General features: G+C 36.5%; 1 protein-coding gene across 7 annotated transcripts in view; it reads right to left on the bottom strand.

The window, feature by feature from the left end:
* mapkap1 (MAPK associated protein 1) overlaps window positions 1-13,433 on the bottom strand; it is a 105,560-nt gene that overhangs the window by 70,863 nt on the left and 21,264 nt on the right. For all 7 annotated transcript variants that reach the window (XR_012406659.1, XR_012406661.1, XR_012406660.1 and 4 more), the window contains exon 3: window positions 2,723-2,812. Coding sequence is in view for 1 of the 7 variants with exons in the window: in XM_003198574.7 (XP_003198622.1) it covers window positions 2,723-2,812 (90 nt within the window). In the remaining 6 variants the exon portion in view is untranslated. The remainder of the gene's footprint in view (window positions 1-2,722; window positions 2,813-13,433) is intronic.

Genomic DNA, 13,433 nt, shown 5'->3' with positions numbered 1-13,433 from the left:
AACACATAGAAATAAAGCAAGCGAAACGTCTGTGAAGTTGTAAAAAATTAGCGGTAGAATGAACTATTAAAATAATCTTAAAAAGCCAAGCTAAAAAGGTTTGTTTTAAGACGTGATTTAAAAGTGGATAATGATGGAGCCATTCTGATCTCAAGGGGCAAGGTGTTCCACAACCGAGGACCTGCCACAGAGAAAGCTCTGTCCCCTCTACGTTTTAGCCTTGATTGTGGAACTGACAAAAGATTCTGCTCACTTGACCTAATGCCTAGTTCAGACTGCGTGATTTTAGCCCTGATTTTGGCTCGCTGACAGGTTTTGAGAAATCGCCGACAAATGCCTGAAATCACAGGCAAATCGCTGCTCGTGCACGTGAGTGACAATCACACAGTGTGAACCATCAAAGACGCGATCTGAGAGAATCGCCGATGAGTCGCCGATGCCTGTGAGATATTTGGCGTGCTAAATATCTGGAGCTGTCGGCGATTCAAATCATGCCGTGTGAATTGAGTTTTGACTGAAAATAACATCGGCGATCGCCTACAGCCAATGAGAGAGCAGCATTCACTTGTGTGTGTGTGTGTGTGTGTGTGTGTACCTGCTGCAGACCAGCGTGAGGCTGGGGGAGAAGTTAAAAGCGCTCTTTTTCTGTTTATTTGGACCCACGAAATGGAGGAAAACTAGTGGAGGTTTGACAGGACTCATGAGCAACCGTGTCTGTTTGACGTTTCATACAGAAAGAAATTAGTTTATTATCAACGTTGAGGAGAAATGGCTAATTCCCTTTAAACCCAGGTGAGCAAACATGTACATGTTCTACCCCATTAAAGGCTTCTTTCTCATTATGTAGTTAATAACAAAAGATATACTACATGTTTTTGGCTGTGAGACGTAGTTTGGACGAAGTTGTCGGCGATTTTTCCTATAGTAAAGTCATGCAATGTGAAAGTCCCTGTCGCCGATCCATCTTGCAGTGTAAACAAAGCAGCGACGTAACGCTAGCCCAGATAGTCATGCAGTGTGAAAACATCTGTGACACGACTTCTTTGAAAATCATGCAGTCTGAACTCGGCATAAGAGATCTCACAGGAGTGTAAGGATGAAGCAGCTCTGCGATATTGACATATTCTTATTAAATGACATCTTATTTACATTATGGGGTGTTTTTTTTTATAAGTTGTTTACATTTTAAGACTTTTTATTTAAAAAAAAACAAATGTTACACACATACTGTTTGCTATATGGGATGCAAAAACTTTGAAGCTCATTAAATCATTCAGAACACAGATCAAACCTTGTAAATCCAAGGTGACGATTTATCTTCAGGAAATGACTGAAGGCACACAGTGGCCATATTCATCAACATAAACACACAAAACAACACTAACATTAAAGCAGACACTGTAAAAAGCTCATTCTCAGTCACTCGACATTTCTGACAGAGTATTCGAGTGTCTTCGAGTGTCAGAATGTTGTGGGACTGCTATACAGGCGTTATGATTATGAATTATAGATAGAGTTTTTATTTTAGCTGTGTTTTTAAAAAGCGTGATAGTAAAACACAAACACGGTTATGAATATATTCAAACATGTGTTTGTTTGTCGTAAAATTAGCAATACTGACAAAAAAAACACATATTTGTGGATCTCCTTACTTCCGCGTGCAGCTATACAGCCGTTGTGGCTGATGTATTCTGTTCTTACCCCTTGATTTCGAGTGTGGTCCTGAAAAATCTTCGTTCGAAGGGCTATTCACCCCTTCCCCTTATCCCAACGCCTTCGAGCTAAATGAAGTTTCACAAACTAATTTCGAGGAGCACGTGATATGATTGACTGCAGCTGGCCACTCATCTACACTCATTAGCTAGCCAATCAGATTCATCCAAACTCACTATAAGTAACCTAGCTAAGAACTACTCCCTTATCTTCGTTTCCTGAAGAAACCCCCCATTCACCCCTTCTCCTCCTTTCCTCTTTTGTCGAGGGGAGCTCTCGAGAACACCTGACCTCGTACTCCCCTCACATGCTCTATGGACCTGGCGGGAGCCCTGGGCTCAACTATCTCCGAGCTCAGGGTTCTCTCCCCGAGCAGCATGCCAAACCTGCTTACTTGCTAACAAGTTGTCAAACAGTATCTAAGTGTGAACGCTTGAAAGAGAATTGGGACACCCCTACCCCTTGACATGAACGCGCAAAATGAGGGGTAGGAGTAAGGGGAAGAGCTAAGGGGTAGAATTGGGATTGGGCCTTTACTTCACTGAGTCAGTTTAACTATGAGAGGATTAATCAAATTTGCCCACTGATAAAAGATTTGTGAAGAAATTTTATGCTCGTTTATAAAAGTATTTTGCAGTATTTTCAAAATACAAAATACAGAATTTTATTTTGATACATTTGTGGCTGCTGTATTTTGTAGTTTATTTTGATACATGTAAAAGTGAGTTATTTTGTATTAAAATACATTTCAATGTATTTTTGCCCATCCCTGGCTATAGAGAGACGTCTCAACTTTAGTTATATAAACAGAATTCTAGGAGAACACATGGGTTAAAACAAAGGTTGTTTACTCTGAGAATATTTAAGTACTATGCAATGCACACACACACAAAAAGCTCAGCTTATTATCATGATAATAATGTATGCTATGGTAAAACCTTCAGAAATGATTGCAACAAAAAATATATAGCGCACACATAAGCCTGGTACAAATATTATGCTACTGTACCTGATTGAGACGAGCTTCTCTCTTTCCACTGGATGTTTTTGCATTTGATCTGGTTCTGTCGTTCTTTCCTCAGTCGCTCCAGTCTTTGAGCTTTAAATGAAAAACACTTTCATCTCATTAACAGTGTCAGTCGCATGACCTCGTTACACTTCAAAGCAGTCCAATTCATTTCAATAAAAACCAGACCTGTATATTAGAATTCTCTAACAACTATGACTGACAAACATAAAGGCTTGCTGGAAAAGTATACTGAGTTTTATGGCACCTTTTAAGCTACGATAAAACTCTGACAGGTTTACATTCGATTGATGATTTAAATATTAAAGCGCTGGTCATCAAATTAAAGCCTAACCCATTTAGCTGCCAAAAAAAAAAGAGTCTCAATCTCACAAAACATTCTGACTGGACATAATTAACAGGTCAAATTTCCATGATTAAGTCAAAATGTGCATTATTTTTAATATTGTAAATATGAATAATTCTTAAGTGTCATGTACACAATGTCCAAAACCATATCTAAATAGGCTTAACCCTTGTGTATTGCTCAAATTAACTGCCCTTTTATTACGCTGGTGGCTGTTTTTGCCCCATTGACTTCCAATTACATTTTTGATTGGAAATACATGACATCAAATAATCATGTAGTCCTGATTGTTGCTGTTAAAAATTAAAACAGTAAAAATTACAAATTGTACCTCTTACAGGCCCGTGGCCAAAGAGGCTAAGGGTGGTTTGAAAGGCCCACACCACACTTATAAAGAGTCCCATATTTGAGATCATTTGTCCTCTTTTGACTGCTATGCCATCATAAATTGTGAAAATAACCCATCAAAAAGGCTTTAAGATCAAGCCGAATCCTCTGTTGGCTGTTGCATCGGTGTGACTTCAGCTAATCAGTTTTGCTCAAAACTATTATTTTTCATGAATCCAACATCCAGCTTTGCAAGAAAAGATCCAATTTGATGTAACTGAAGTCATCTTTCATGACTGTTTTGTGTTTAAAAAGAGAAAAGTCCATATTAAAATTAATTTAAATACTAAATTGGCTATTGTTTTTATCCATGAAATTTCAAGTGTACTTTTTTTACAAAAGAGGCTAGTAAAATTGTGAAGCTCTATTATTGTTGCTGTTATTATTATTATTATTATGTATAACTTTTTGAGCATTATTTTTCAAAGACTATTAATCTGTAATATTCAGAAATACCATATAAACCATGACACTCATTATTAGTCAGACAATCATAAAAGTGCTCACTGTATAACATTAGGATAACATTATTTCTGAATGTCTACACAGAGGACGTGTTCCACTTATTTGATGAAGTCTGATCTACATAATTTTCCAGACATATAAAAGCGCACACTAAACAACATGCATATATTCAGCTCGTAGACAATACAAGATTATGCATATTGTTTGGTATGCAGTTTTGTGCATTAGGAGAATTTTATATTCAAAATAGTCCTACTTATGCATTTGAACCTGAAAGAGTGAGACGGAAAGCACTTGGCTGGTATTTTAAGAGCACAAATATGCAGCACTTGAACTTGAAGTGTATGCAAATGTAATCCCGCTTTAATTGCAGAAGTTTCTTGTAAAGAGTTTTTGCTGTGTGACATCTCATACTCGTGTCGCAGTGTTTCGCTGATTCTGAGTGAGTCCACATAAAGCATGTGGGTACAAAAGAAAACATTACACAGGCACGATATTTAAATGTCTTTTTTCTGTAAGGAGGCAATACTTCTGTGTTTTAACACCCTCAAAACCAACACAATCTCACGGCAATTCGTAACTTTTTGATTTAGTGGCTAATTCATATCAATTCGGACGATTTAATTTGTACAATTTAGTACGACTTGCTCATCACCCAATGACGATTGGGTTTAGGGGTGGGGTTAGGTGCCACGCCTCCTTTATAAAATCGTACAATTTCGTACGACTGAATTAGTCACTAAACTGGCAAAACGTAAAATACTTGCATTTTCTCGTGTGATCAGGCAGTCAAAACACATCATTTATATTTTTAAAGCTGTATATCAGCTACACTTTAATATTATAAGAGCCAAAATGCTTTTTCTTTACATTTTAGGGAGTAGTATTGATGTTATATTAGTACATTGATTAATTTTTTTTATTGAATTTTACCCATAACGCACTTTTGGACTGAATGTTGTTAAACTATGTATACATCTATTGTCAAAAACGCAGCAGTGTAAAACATCAACCACTTTTTAATTTTTGTGCAAACAATGCATTTTGTTTGAAAAGGTTTCAGCTAAATAAGCATTTCCCATTAATATGTTTAAGATATCATAAGGTATTAGGGCTGGGCCAGGCTGATCTCACGAGCAAACGTAAGTATTTTACGTTTTTATAGTTTAGTGGCTAATTCGTACAAATTTGTACAAGTTCAGTCGTACGAAATTGTACGATTTTAAAAAGGAGGCGTGGCACCTAACCCCACCCCTAAACCCAACTTTCATTGGGGGATGAGCAAATCGTACTAAATGGTACAAATTATATCTTACGAATTCATATGAATTAGCCACTAAATGATAAAGTTACGAATTGGCGTGAGATTGTGTTGGCTGGGCCGTATATCGAGTTCTGAAGGTACATCAATATGATTCTCTAACGCGATGCGGGATTCTCCAATATTGTCCATATCAATATGGTTTGAAGACATACATGCACATTCTGCGCAAAACAGACCGCTCCAAGGTAGCTCGCGAGCTCTACTTGCACAATTGTGCGCATGTGCAAATGAGTGATTCACTCCATGAGTCATACAAAAGATTTGTTCAACATGAACGAATCGTTCAAGAATGACCCATCACTGACGAGACATGGAGGAACATGCAGTGCCGGTGTTGTATCGAAATCTGACTGCCGGATAAGTCTGAAAAATGAACATAGAAGAATAGTCAAATTGACGAGCAGCACCAGAATGTGTTCAAACGAATTATAAAAACCAAAAAGAGACGAATTTATACCGCATTTCGAAAAGTGAAACCCCCTCATATTCACTAATTATAAGTTCAGGATTTATTACAAGGCGGTCTCTTCTTTACATTTACATTATAAAGGCCCGTGCACACAGAGACGTTTTTTGCTCGCGTTTTCCGTCGAGGTTTAACGCCTCATAACTTAATAAAGGGCTTCAATGTGATTGTGCATAGCAACGCGCAAAACGGCAGGCACAAAAGCGTTAATTTTTTAAAAACGCCTCATGCTAGTTTTTTTGGTTTTGATGCGCAGCATCAAAACCTTCTCCACCAATCAGATCGGCACTTTTGCTCATGTGCACGGAGCTGCTGAAGTTACCGTAAACAGCACTTGGAGGCGCTCAAGCGCAAAACTGTCAATGTGAGCGCACATTGAAGAAGATGCCCAGAGGCGATATGATTGTGGAGCTGCTTATTGCACTGGTGAACAATCATTTCTTCATCGCTAGAGCTGGAGCTGCTGCTTGAACCATCCATGCTTGTTCAAGTCACCAGTAACTTTATAAACAAACATGTGAACTTCCTCTCCTCCTCTTCTTCTGTGTTATAAGCGGGTGTCAGAAGCTTAATGTTGTGCAGCGCCATCTAACGTCAAAAGAGTGATTTAGCATGCTCTTCTGCTTGACGCCAGTGAAAAGCGCTTGTGTTTGAACACTGAAAAACGTCTCGTAAAACGCTGCCGATAAACGCAAACGAAAAACGTCCCGGTGTGTAGGAGCCTTAAGACATTCAGCTCTGCGTTCTGCTCTTATTCAATGACTGTTTACATTTATATGCTTAACCAGCATTTCATTATAGTACTCTAAAACGATTTCGTTACTTCTCACATCTATAGTCTATTCGTTTTCATCACCTTATTTAATATTTAGTAAAACCAGTTTAGTCAAAACAAAAGAAAAAGTGTAGGATTTTTTACATGGAGTGGAAGACTTCTCTTTAGATATCTTGGATGTGCACTGTTTTATAATTGTGCACAATACATACATGTAAATGTGTAACTATAAAAACACACAGCTGATTTAATTGTTTATAAATCACACAACTATGGTATACAGGATTACTTATAACAACACTGTATTGTGACAAAATTCTGTGTTTCATATTTACATTCAATGTGGTTCTTTTCTATCCTATACTATACTTTTTGTTGTGTTACCATTTAAGCGTGTTCCTTTTTTGCTCTGACAATGTAGCTCTGTTTTCTATGCTTCTGTTTACTTGGTTATTTCCACAACAGCACAGTAGTGCTGTCTATACAACCTACCCTCCTGTAATCCGCACCCTGATATAGCTTCTTTTGGAGTGGTTGATGTGTATTTTTATAGTTAAAATAATTTCTAACTCTTTTATTCAATTTTTTTTCTTTATTGGTAAATCTGATTGTAAAAAATATATATACACGTTTTCTTTATAATCACTAAATTACTTTAAAATGTTACTTTTACGAATGCTTAATAAAACTATGCTTCATAGGTTCTAGACCACTGATTTATATAGAATAGACCAGACCCATGGACCAAAGCCCAAAACCCAAATATTGAAGACCAGATTTTGAATTAAAGCATCATATGTCAACATTTTATAGGTGATTAAGATACGGCCAATAAACCGAATTAAGCTGATGATGACTTGATCTGTGTTCATATGAAAACTTTTCAGATTTCAACAATGTTACTCAAGACAACGTCACAATGTAGTAATTAAATGACTAAAATGTGAATTATTCATTCAAATTAAGCAGTATTATTTTACGATCACAGATTAAACTGCTAAAATTCAAACTGATTGACAGAAAAGATTAATCAGATTCATATTTAGATTGATATTTTCAGCATTGTTTCCTGTCCTGAACACTTCCTTACCAGCAGGCTCAGGTCTCACGAAACTGTCTTGTCGTCCTAGGGACAAGTTATTTAGATATATTTAAAATGCAGAAATATTTCAAAGATTCCTCTCCCCAACAAAACCAGCGCCGACCCACACCCATTTCATGATGATTAGCAATCCCGAGCCGGAGATTGATTCACATTTCAGCATCTGACAAGAGGTACTGACTGAAACTGATTGACTCAAACAACATCAAGCATTGGCATTTTGATCCTTTTTACACGGAATGAAAACTGTTTGAGTTTAATTAGAAAAAAATATATAATTGGAGCCTCGCAAAACTTTAAATAAAAATCATTCACCCTTCACTTGTTTAAAATCTTATTTGACTTTCTACTGTTGAACACAAAAGAAGCTATTTTGAAGAATGCTGGTAGCTGGCATCCAATGACTTAATAAATCTGTAAGTGCTAACTACCAGCGTTCTTCAAAATATAGACCATTTCAATATGTGGTCATGTCACTGGCCTATGAACATTTCCTGCTTGTTTTTTTCATAACTGTAACAAAAGACAATTCAATCATAACTTAATGATAAAGCAGCTGTCATAACATTACTTATGTGGCTCTTTTTTAATTCTCGGAAGCTATACAAACTAAAAATGTAAAACAGGAAATACGTTGGGACCACTGTTTTTGTTTACATCCCTCAAAATGGTCTATATTTTGTGTTAAACAAAAACAAAAGAAAGGTTTGGAATCACAGTATAATAATTAGGGGTGTCAAAATCAATCGTTTTTTCGGTGCACCGCGATGCAGACACGGACAATTCGGTATCGGTTCAGTAATAATCATAACCGGTTATTACTGACGTCATTTACCTCATAAGCGCTTTGTCGCTAGGGAGGCGATCGCGAGTATTTACAACGCTTTAGCTACTTAAAACTCATAAACTGTGCACAATTTCACTGTGTGTGTTTGCTGGATTAGTCTTTCACTGACATATACAACAATAACCCCTATTTCACTGAGATTGAGAGATTGAAAGTACTCCATTTCTCTCTCTCTCTTTCTCTCGCTCTCTCTCACACTCACACTCACACACACACACACACACACACACACACACACACACACAGTGGCCCATTTGACCGGCTTTTCTTCTCCTCTCGGCTGTTTTACAGCGTTACTTCTGGATAAAGAAACGAGCGCGTGTCTGCAGAGTTTTCTCCACCGTGTCTATTATACATCAGCTGTGAGATCGCCGCTGCCGCCTGCCGCTTATCAGTGTCACTCATCTGTGAAGAACGCAGCCCGCAAGAGCCAATCGCAACAGTTTTTGTTGAGGGTGTGACCAATCAAAGAGGTGTAAGAGAACTAGACAAGGATCAGAAATTGAGCTGGATATTTATATTTGTTTATATTATTTGCTTAATGCTCGTTTTGTTTAAAGTTGCAGTTTTTATATCTGACTGTTTGTATTAAATGACAAAATTGTATTACAAATAATATATAAATATAAATATACTCATACAGTTAATACAAGAACTACTGCTGTGAAGAAAATATAGAACTGTGTATGAAAAGCACCGTCAATGCACCGTGATGCACCGAAATATCAAATTGAACCGAATCGATGGCATGATAATCGTAACCGAACCGAACCGTTAGACTAGTGTAGGTTCACAGCTCTAATAATAATAATGATAAAATACTTTACATTTTGGGGGGGAAAACTATAATTTTAAGTCTACTTCTGCAATTATAATTGCTTTGCTATTTTCAAAGAAACATACAGCAGACATGACTTATCTGAGGGAGAAAAAAAACGTTTGTTTTGTGCACAGGGTTCCCACTCTTTCATGGAAATTCAAGGACTTGAAATCATTAAGATTTTTAAATCAGGCACCTTTGTAATTTACAACTCCAGTGTACAAAGCGTAATGTTGATGTTTTAAATGTGTCATTTTCAAAAAAAAGGTTGATCGTTTTAAAGAACTTTAATACATTTAGTTAAAGGTGCTGTATGTAAGTTTTTGACTCTTCAAAAAGCATAAAAACACCATAATATGTTTGCAGATATTTAAGAATCATGCTAAGTGAAGATTATTGTTTTGCTGAAAAACAAGAATGAAGTCAGATATTCTGCTTTGAAAATGTGAGTTATGTGCCGGAACGTCTGTCTTTGTTTTGTTTTTTTTTTACCTGCCCACTGCCAGTTTAGTCAATTCGATTTTAGCACCCCGGGTTCCCTTCATTGAAAACCGCCACATATTTGATTCATTCAGTCAGAAAGGCAATCAAAGCATGTGTTCACAACCAAAAATGCAACCTCCGGTGGACAGTGGCCGACTCTAACATGAGATTCAGATTCTCCCCAAGAGGTGGTTGGTTATTAATTAGCAAATAATGTAAATATCCCGAACGTAAACATTAGGTAAGCAGATTACCCCGTGTCCTAACAACATGCTACATTACGAGATATGCAGTGATATGTAATTTGGCTGTTTGCACCAGACGAAACACAACAAAAATGTAAAATTTATAACCAATCAAAAGCATAGAATAGTGCACTTACTGCACTCCAACGAAATGGTAAAGTTTATAATCTAATTAATACATATTAAATGTCTTTAACATTATTAAATGTACATGCTGAATAACTGATTTGTTGGTGTCATCAATCTGGCAACCTGCATTTGCTGTGTTTTGAAACAGGCGTGCAATACCTAATTCAACCCCTGGGTGTCAAACCTACATTCATTCATTTTCTTTTCGGCTTAGTCCCTTTCTTAATCCAGGGTCGCCACAGTGGAATGAACCGCCAACTTATCCAGCACGTTTTTATGCAGCGGATGCCCTTCAAGCCGCAACCCATCCTTGGGAAACATCCACACACACTCATTCACACTCATACACTACGGACAATTTAGCCTACCCAATTCACCTGTACCGCATGTCTTTGGACTGCGAGGAAAACTGGAGCACTCGATGGAAACCCACGCAAATGCAGGGAGAACATGCAAACTCCACACAGAAACGCCAACTGACCCAGCTGAAGCTCGAACCAGCGACCTTACTGCTGTGAGGCGACAGCACTACCTACCGCGTCGCCCTCAAACCTACATACGGCACCTTTAAATTTAATGCTGGTAATAATCAAATGCGGTTTCTAAAGTATTGATAAAATGCATTCTTTGTCATAGTTCGTGTATAAGATTTAAATGTAAGATTTTTTTCAGTTTTTGAAAACAGCACAGTACAATTATTGAAAACTTTAAATTTAAGCACTTTCAAGGACCTATGTTTGTTTTAAAGTACTTGCCAGCCCTTGAATTTGTGTGTCTGAAATGCAGGTACTGTCAAGAAGTGTGGGAACCCTGTGTGTAATTACTCATTTGATTTGATTAGACCAGGGAGCCGCATGTGGCTCTTTAGCGCTGCCCTTGTGGCTCCCTGAAGCTTTTTCAAAAATGTTCAAAAAGATGGGGAAGGTTAGTATATATTTTTGTTTTAATATGATTTCTATAGGAGGACAAACATTTTTATCGTTTTCAAATGCTGTAAAAGTGTGTAGAGTTAATATTTAATTTCAACATTTCTGTCAACGAAGATTTGCGTCATAGCCTGCGACACAGGTTTCTATCAGCAGGGCGGGATGCCAGGCAGGTGGCTGTTGTAAACAAACCGGGAGATAATAAAGCATGGAAAGCCGTTCACAGATGGTGACCAACCACTTGATTTCAGTGGCTATTTAATCATGAAGGCTCATTATGTATTTGTAGCCAACTTAGTCATTTTTATAGTAGGCTAATATAGCTACTATATATACACACACAGCATGTGTTTCCTTCATTATAAGGCTTTACATTTTTTGCGGCTCCAAACATATTTGTTTTTTTTTTGGTCCAATATGGCTCTTTCAACATTTTGGGTTGCCGACCCCTGGATTAGACAATGACTCAAAACCAAACCACTTATAAATTTGTTTCACACAAGAGATTTTCTCTTCAATAGCTCAACACGCACGCACGCACGCACGCATGCACGCACACACACACACACACACAAAATATATATATAGAATATTACTAAATTTTATTTGTTTGTTTAAATTCAACCAATATAAATTGTTTGCAACATGCAACCATGTACCTTAAACAATATTTAGTAAATATAATTAATCATTTTTTTCAGTATAGCAAGTCTTTTTTGTTTCTTTTTTATTATTTTTGTACATTTATTTGTATGAGAATATATATATATATTTCTGGTGAAATGTAGTCTTTTGGAATCAGTTGTAAGCTTATTTTGGTGTTTGCATTTTTTTTTTTTTGTACATTGAAAAAATATATTCTCACACAAATAAATGTACAAAATAATAAAAAATACACAAATAAAAGACTTACTACACTGAAAAAAATATTATTTATATTTACTAAATATTGTTTAAGGTACATGGTTGCAAACAATTTATATTGGTTGAATTTAAACAAACAAAGATAATTTAGTAATGGGTTTCTTTAAATTTAGCCCATATAAATAGTTTGCAACCACCAACTCTAAACAAAATGTAGTAAATCCAATGAATCATTTTTTTTTCAATGTACAAACAAAATGCAAACACCAAAATAAGCTTACAACTGATTCCAAAAGACTACATTTCACCAGAAACACTTTTAGCACTGGAAACAGGTTTGTGAAAGGCAAGAATTTCTAAGAGTACAGATCAATTTCAGTCAGTTCCCATTTCCAGCTGAGCCAACAAGCACAATCACATTAACCCTTGATCACAGAGCAGGAGACATCCGATAAATAAAACGTCAGTTCCCCTGAATCAAAACTTCATTTCATTTCAATGGCATCTGCTAAGATCAAAATGCTGTCAAATTTCCTTTTTATTCGTGCAAACCTTTATTTAGCCCCAGATTAATTTGCATGATCAATTGTCAGTGGCTGGTACAGTAAAGAAGAGCACTTTGTTTACACAGACGTTTTGAGCAAACAAAGCAGCAACATTTTTTTTTTACATAGGTTTCAGCATATTAATAATCCGTAAGCATCAGTGATGGGAATAGTAAGGAATAGAATGATTCTGGCTCCAGTTCAGATTCCACTTGAAGATTCTGGCTCCTTAAGGATTGCATTAACAATTCTTTCAGGTCTTGAGAATAATCACTATTATTTAGAAAACAAGCAATCAAGTGAATCTCTCCTAAATATTCGTAAACCCTAAACAGACCATTTCAATGTGATGATGTCATTGGCCCATGAACACTTCTTGCTTGCTGTCAAACAGCATCATTACTGTAACAAGAAGCAGTTCAATTATAACTTTACATTAAAACAGCCAACATAACATCCTTTATCAATATGGGGGTCTTTTTGGATTTCTGCAAGCTATGAAAAGTAAAAATATAAAACAGGAAATATGTTAGGACCATTGTTATCGGTTACATCCCTTAAAATGCTCCATCAGGCTGCACAAGAAATCCGCAACTCGTTTGTCAACAAATCAATTGAACCATGTCTGTGCAAGAAGATCAACTGCTGGAGATCGCAATTGACTGTCTTTTCTAGAGTTCGGCTTGCGCGCTCAAGCAGTGTGACGCACTTGCGCAGCAATGTTTTGTCAGCTTGTCATCCGCTGAAAAAATAGATTATTATATAAATACTATATAAATAGTTTATATAGTTTATTATTTAGTTTATTAAAATAGTTTATTGTATATATATATATATATATATATATTATCAGACATACTGTGAAAATTTCCTTGCTCTGTTAAACATCATTTGGGAAATATTTAAAAAAAGAAGAAAAAAAAAATCGAAGGGGGCTAATAATTCACACTTCAACTGTATGTATGTATG

The sequence above is a fragment of the Danio rerio genome, chromosome 5, assembly GCF_049306965.1.
Source record: "Danio rerio strain Tuebingen ecotype United States chromosome 5, GRCz12tu, whole genome shotgun sequence".
Lineage (NCBI taxonomy): Eukaryota > Metazoa > Chordata > Actinopteri > Cypriniformes > Danionidae > Danio > Danio rerio.
This window is presented reverse-complemented; position numbering and strand designations above follow the sequence as displayed.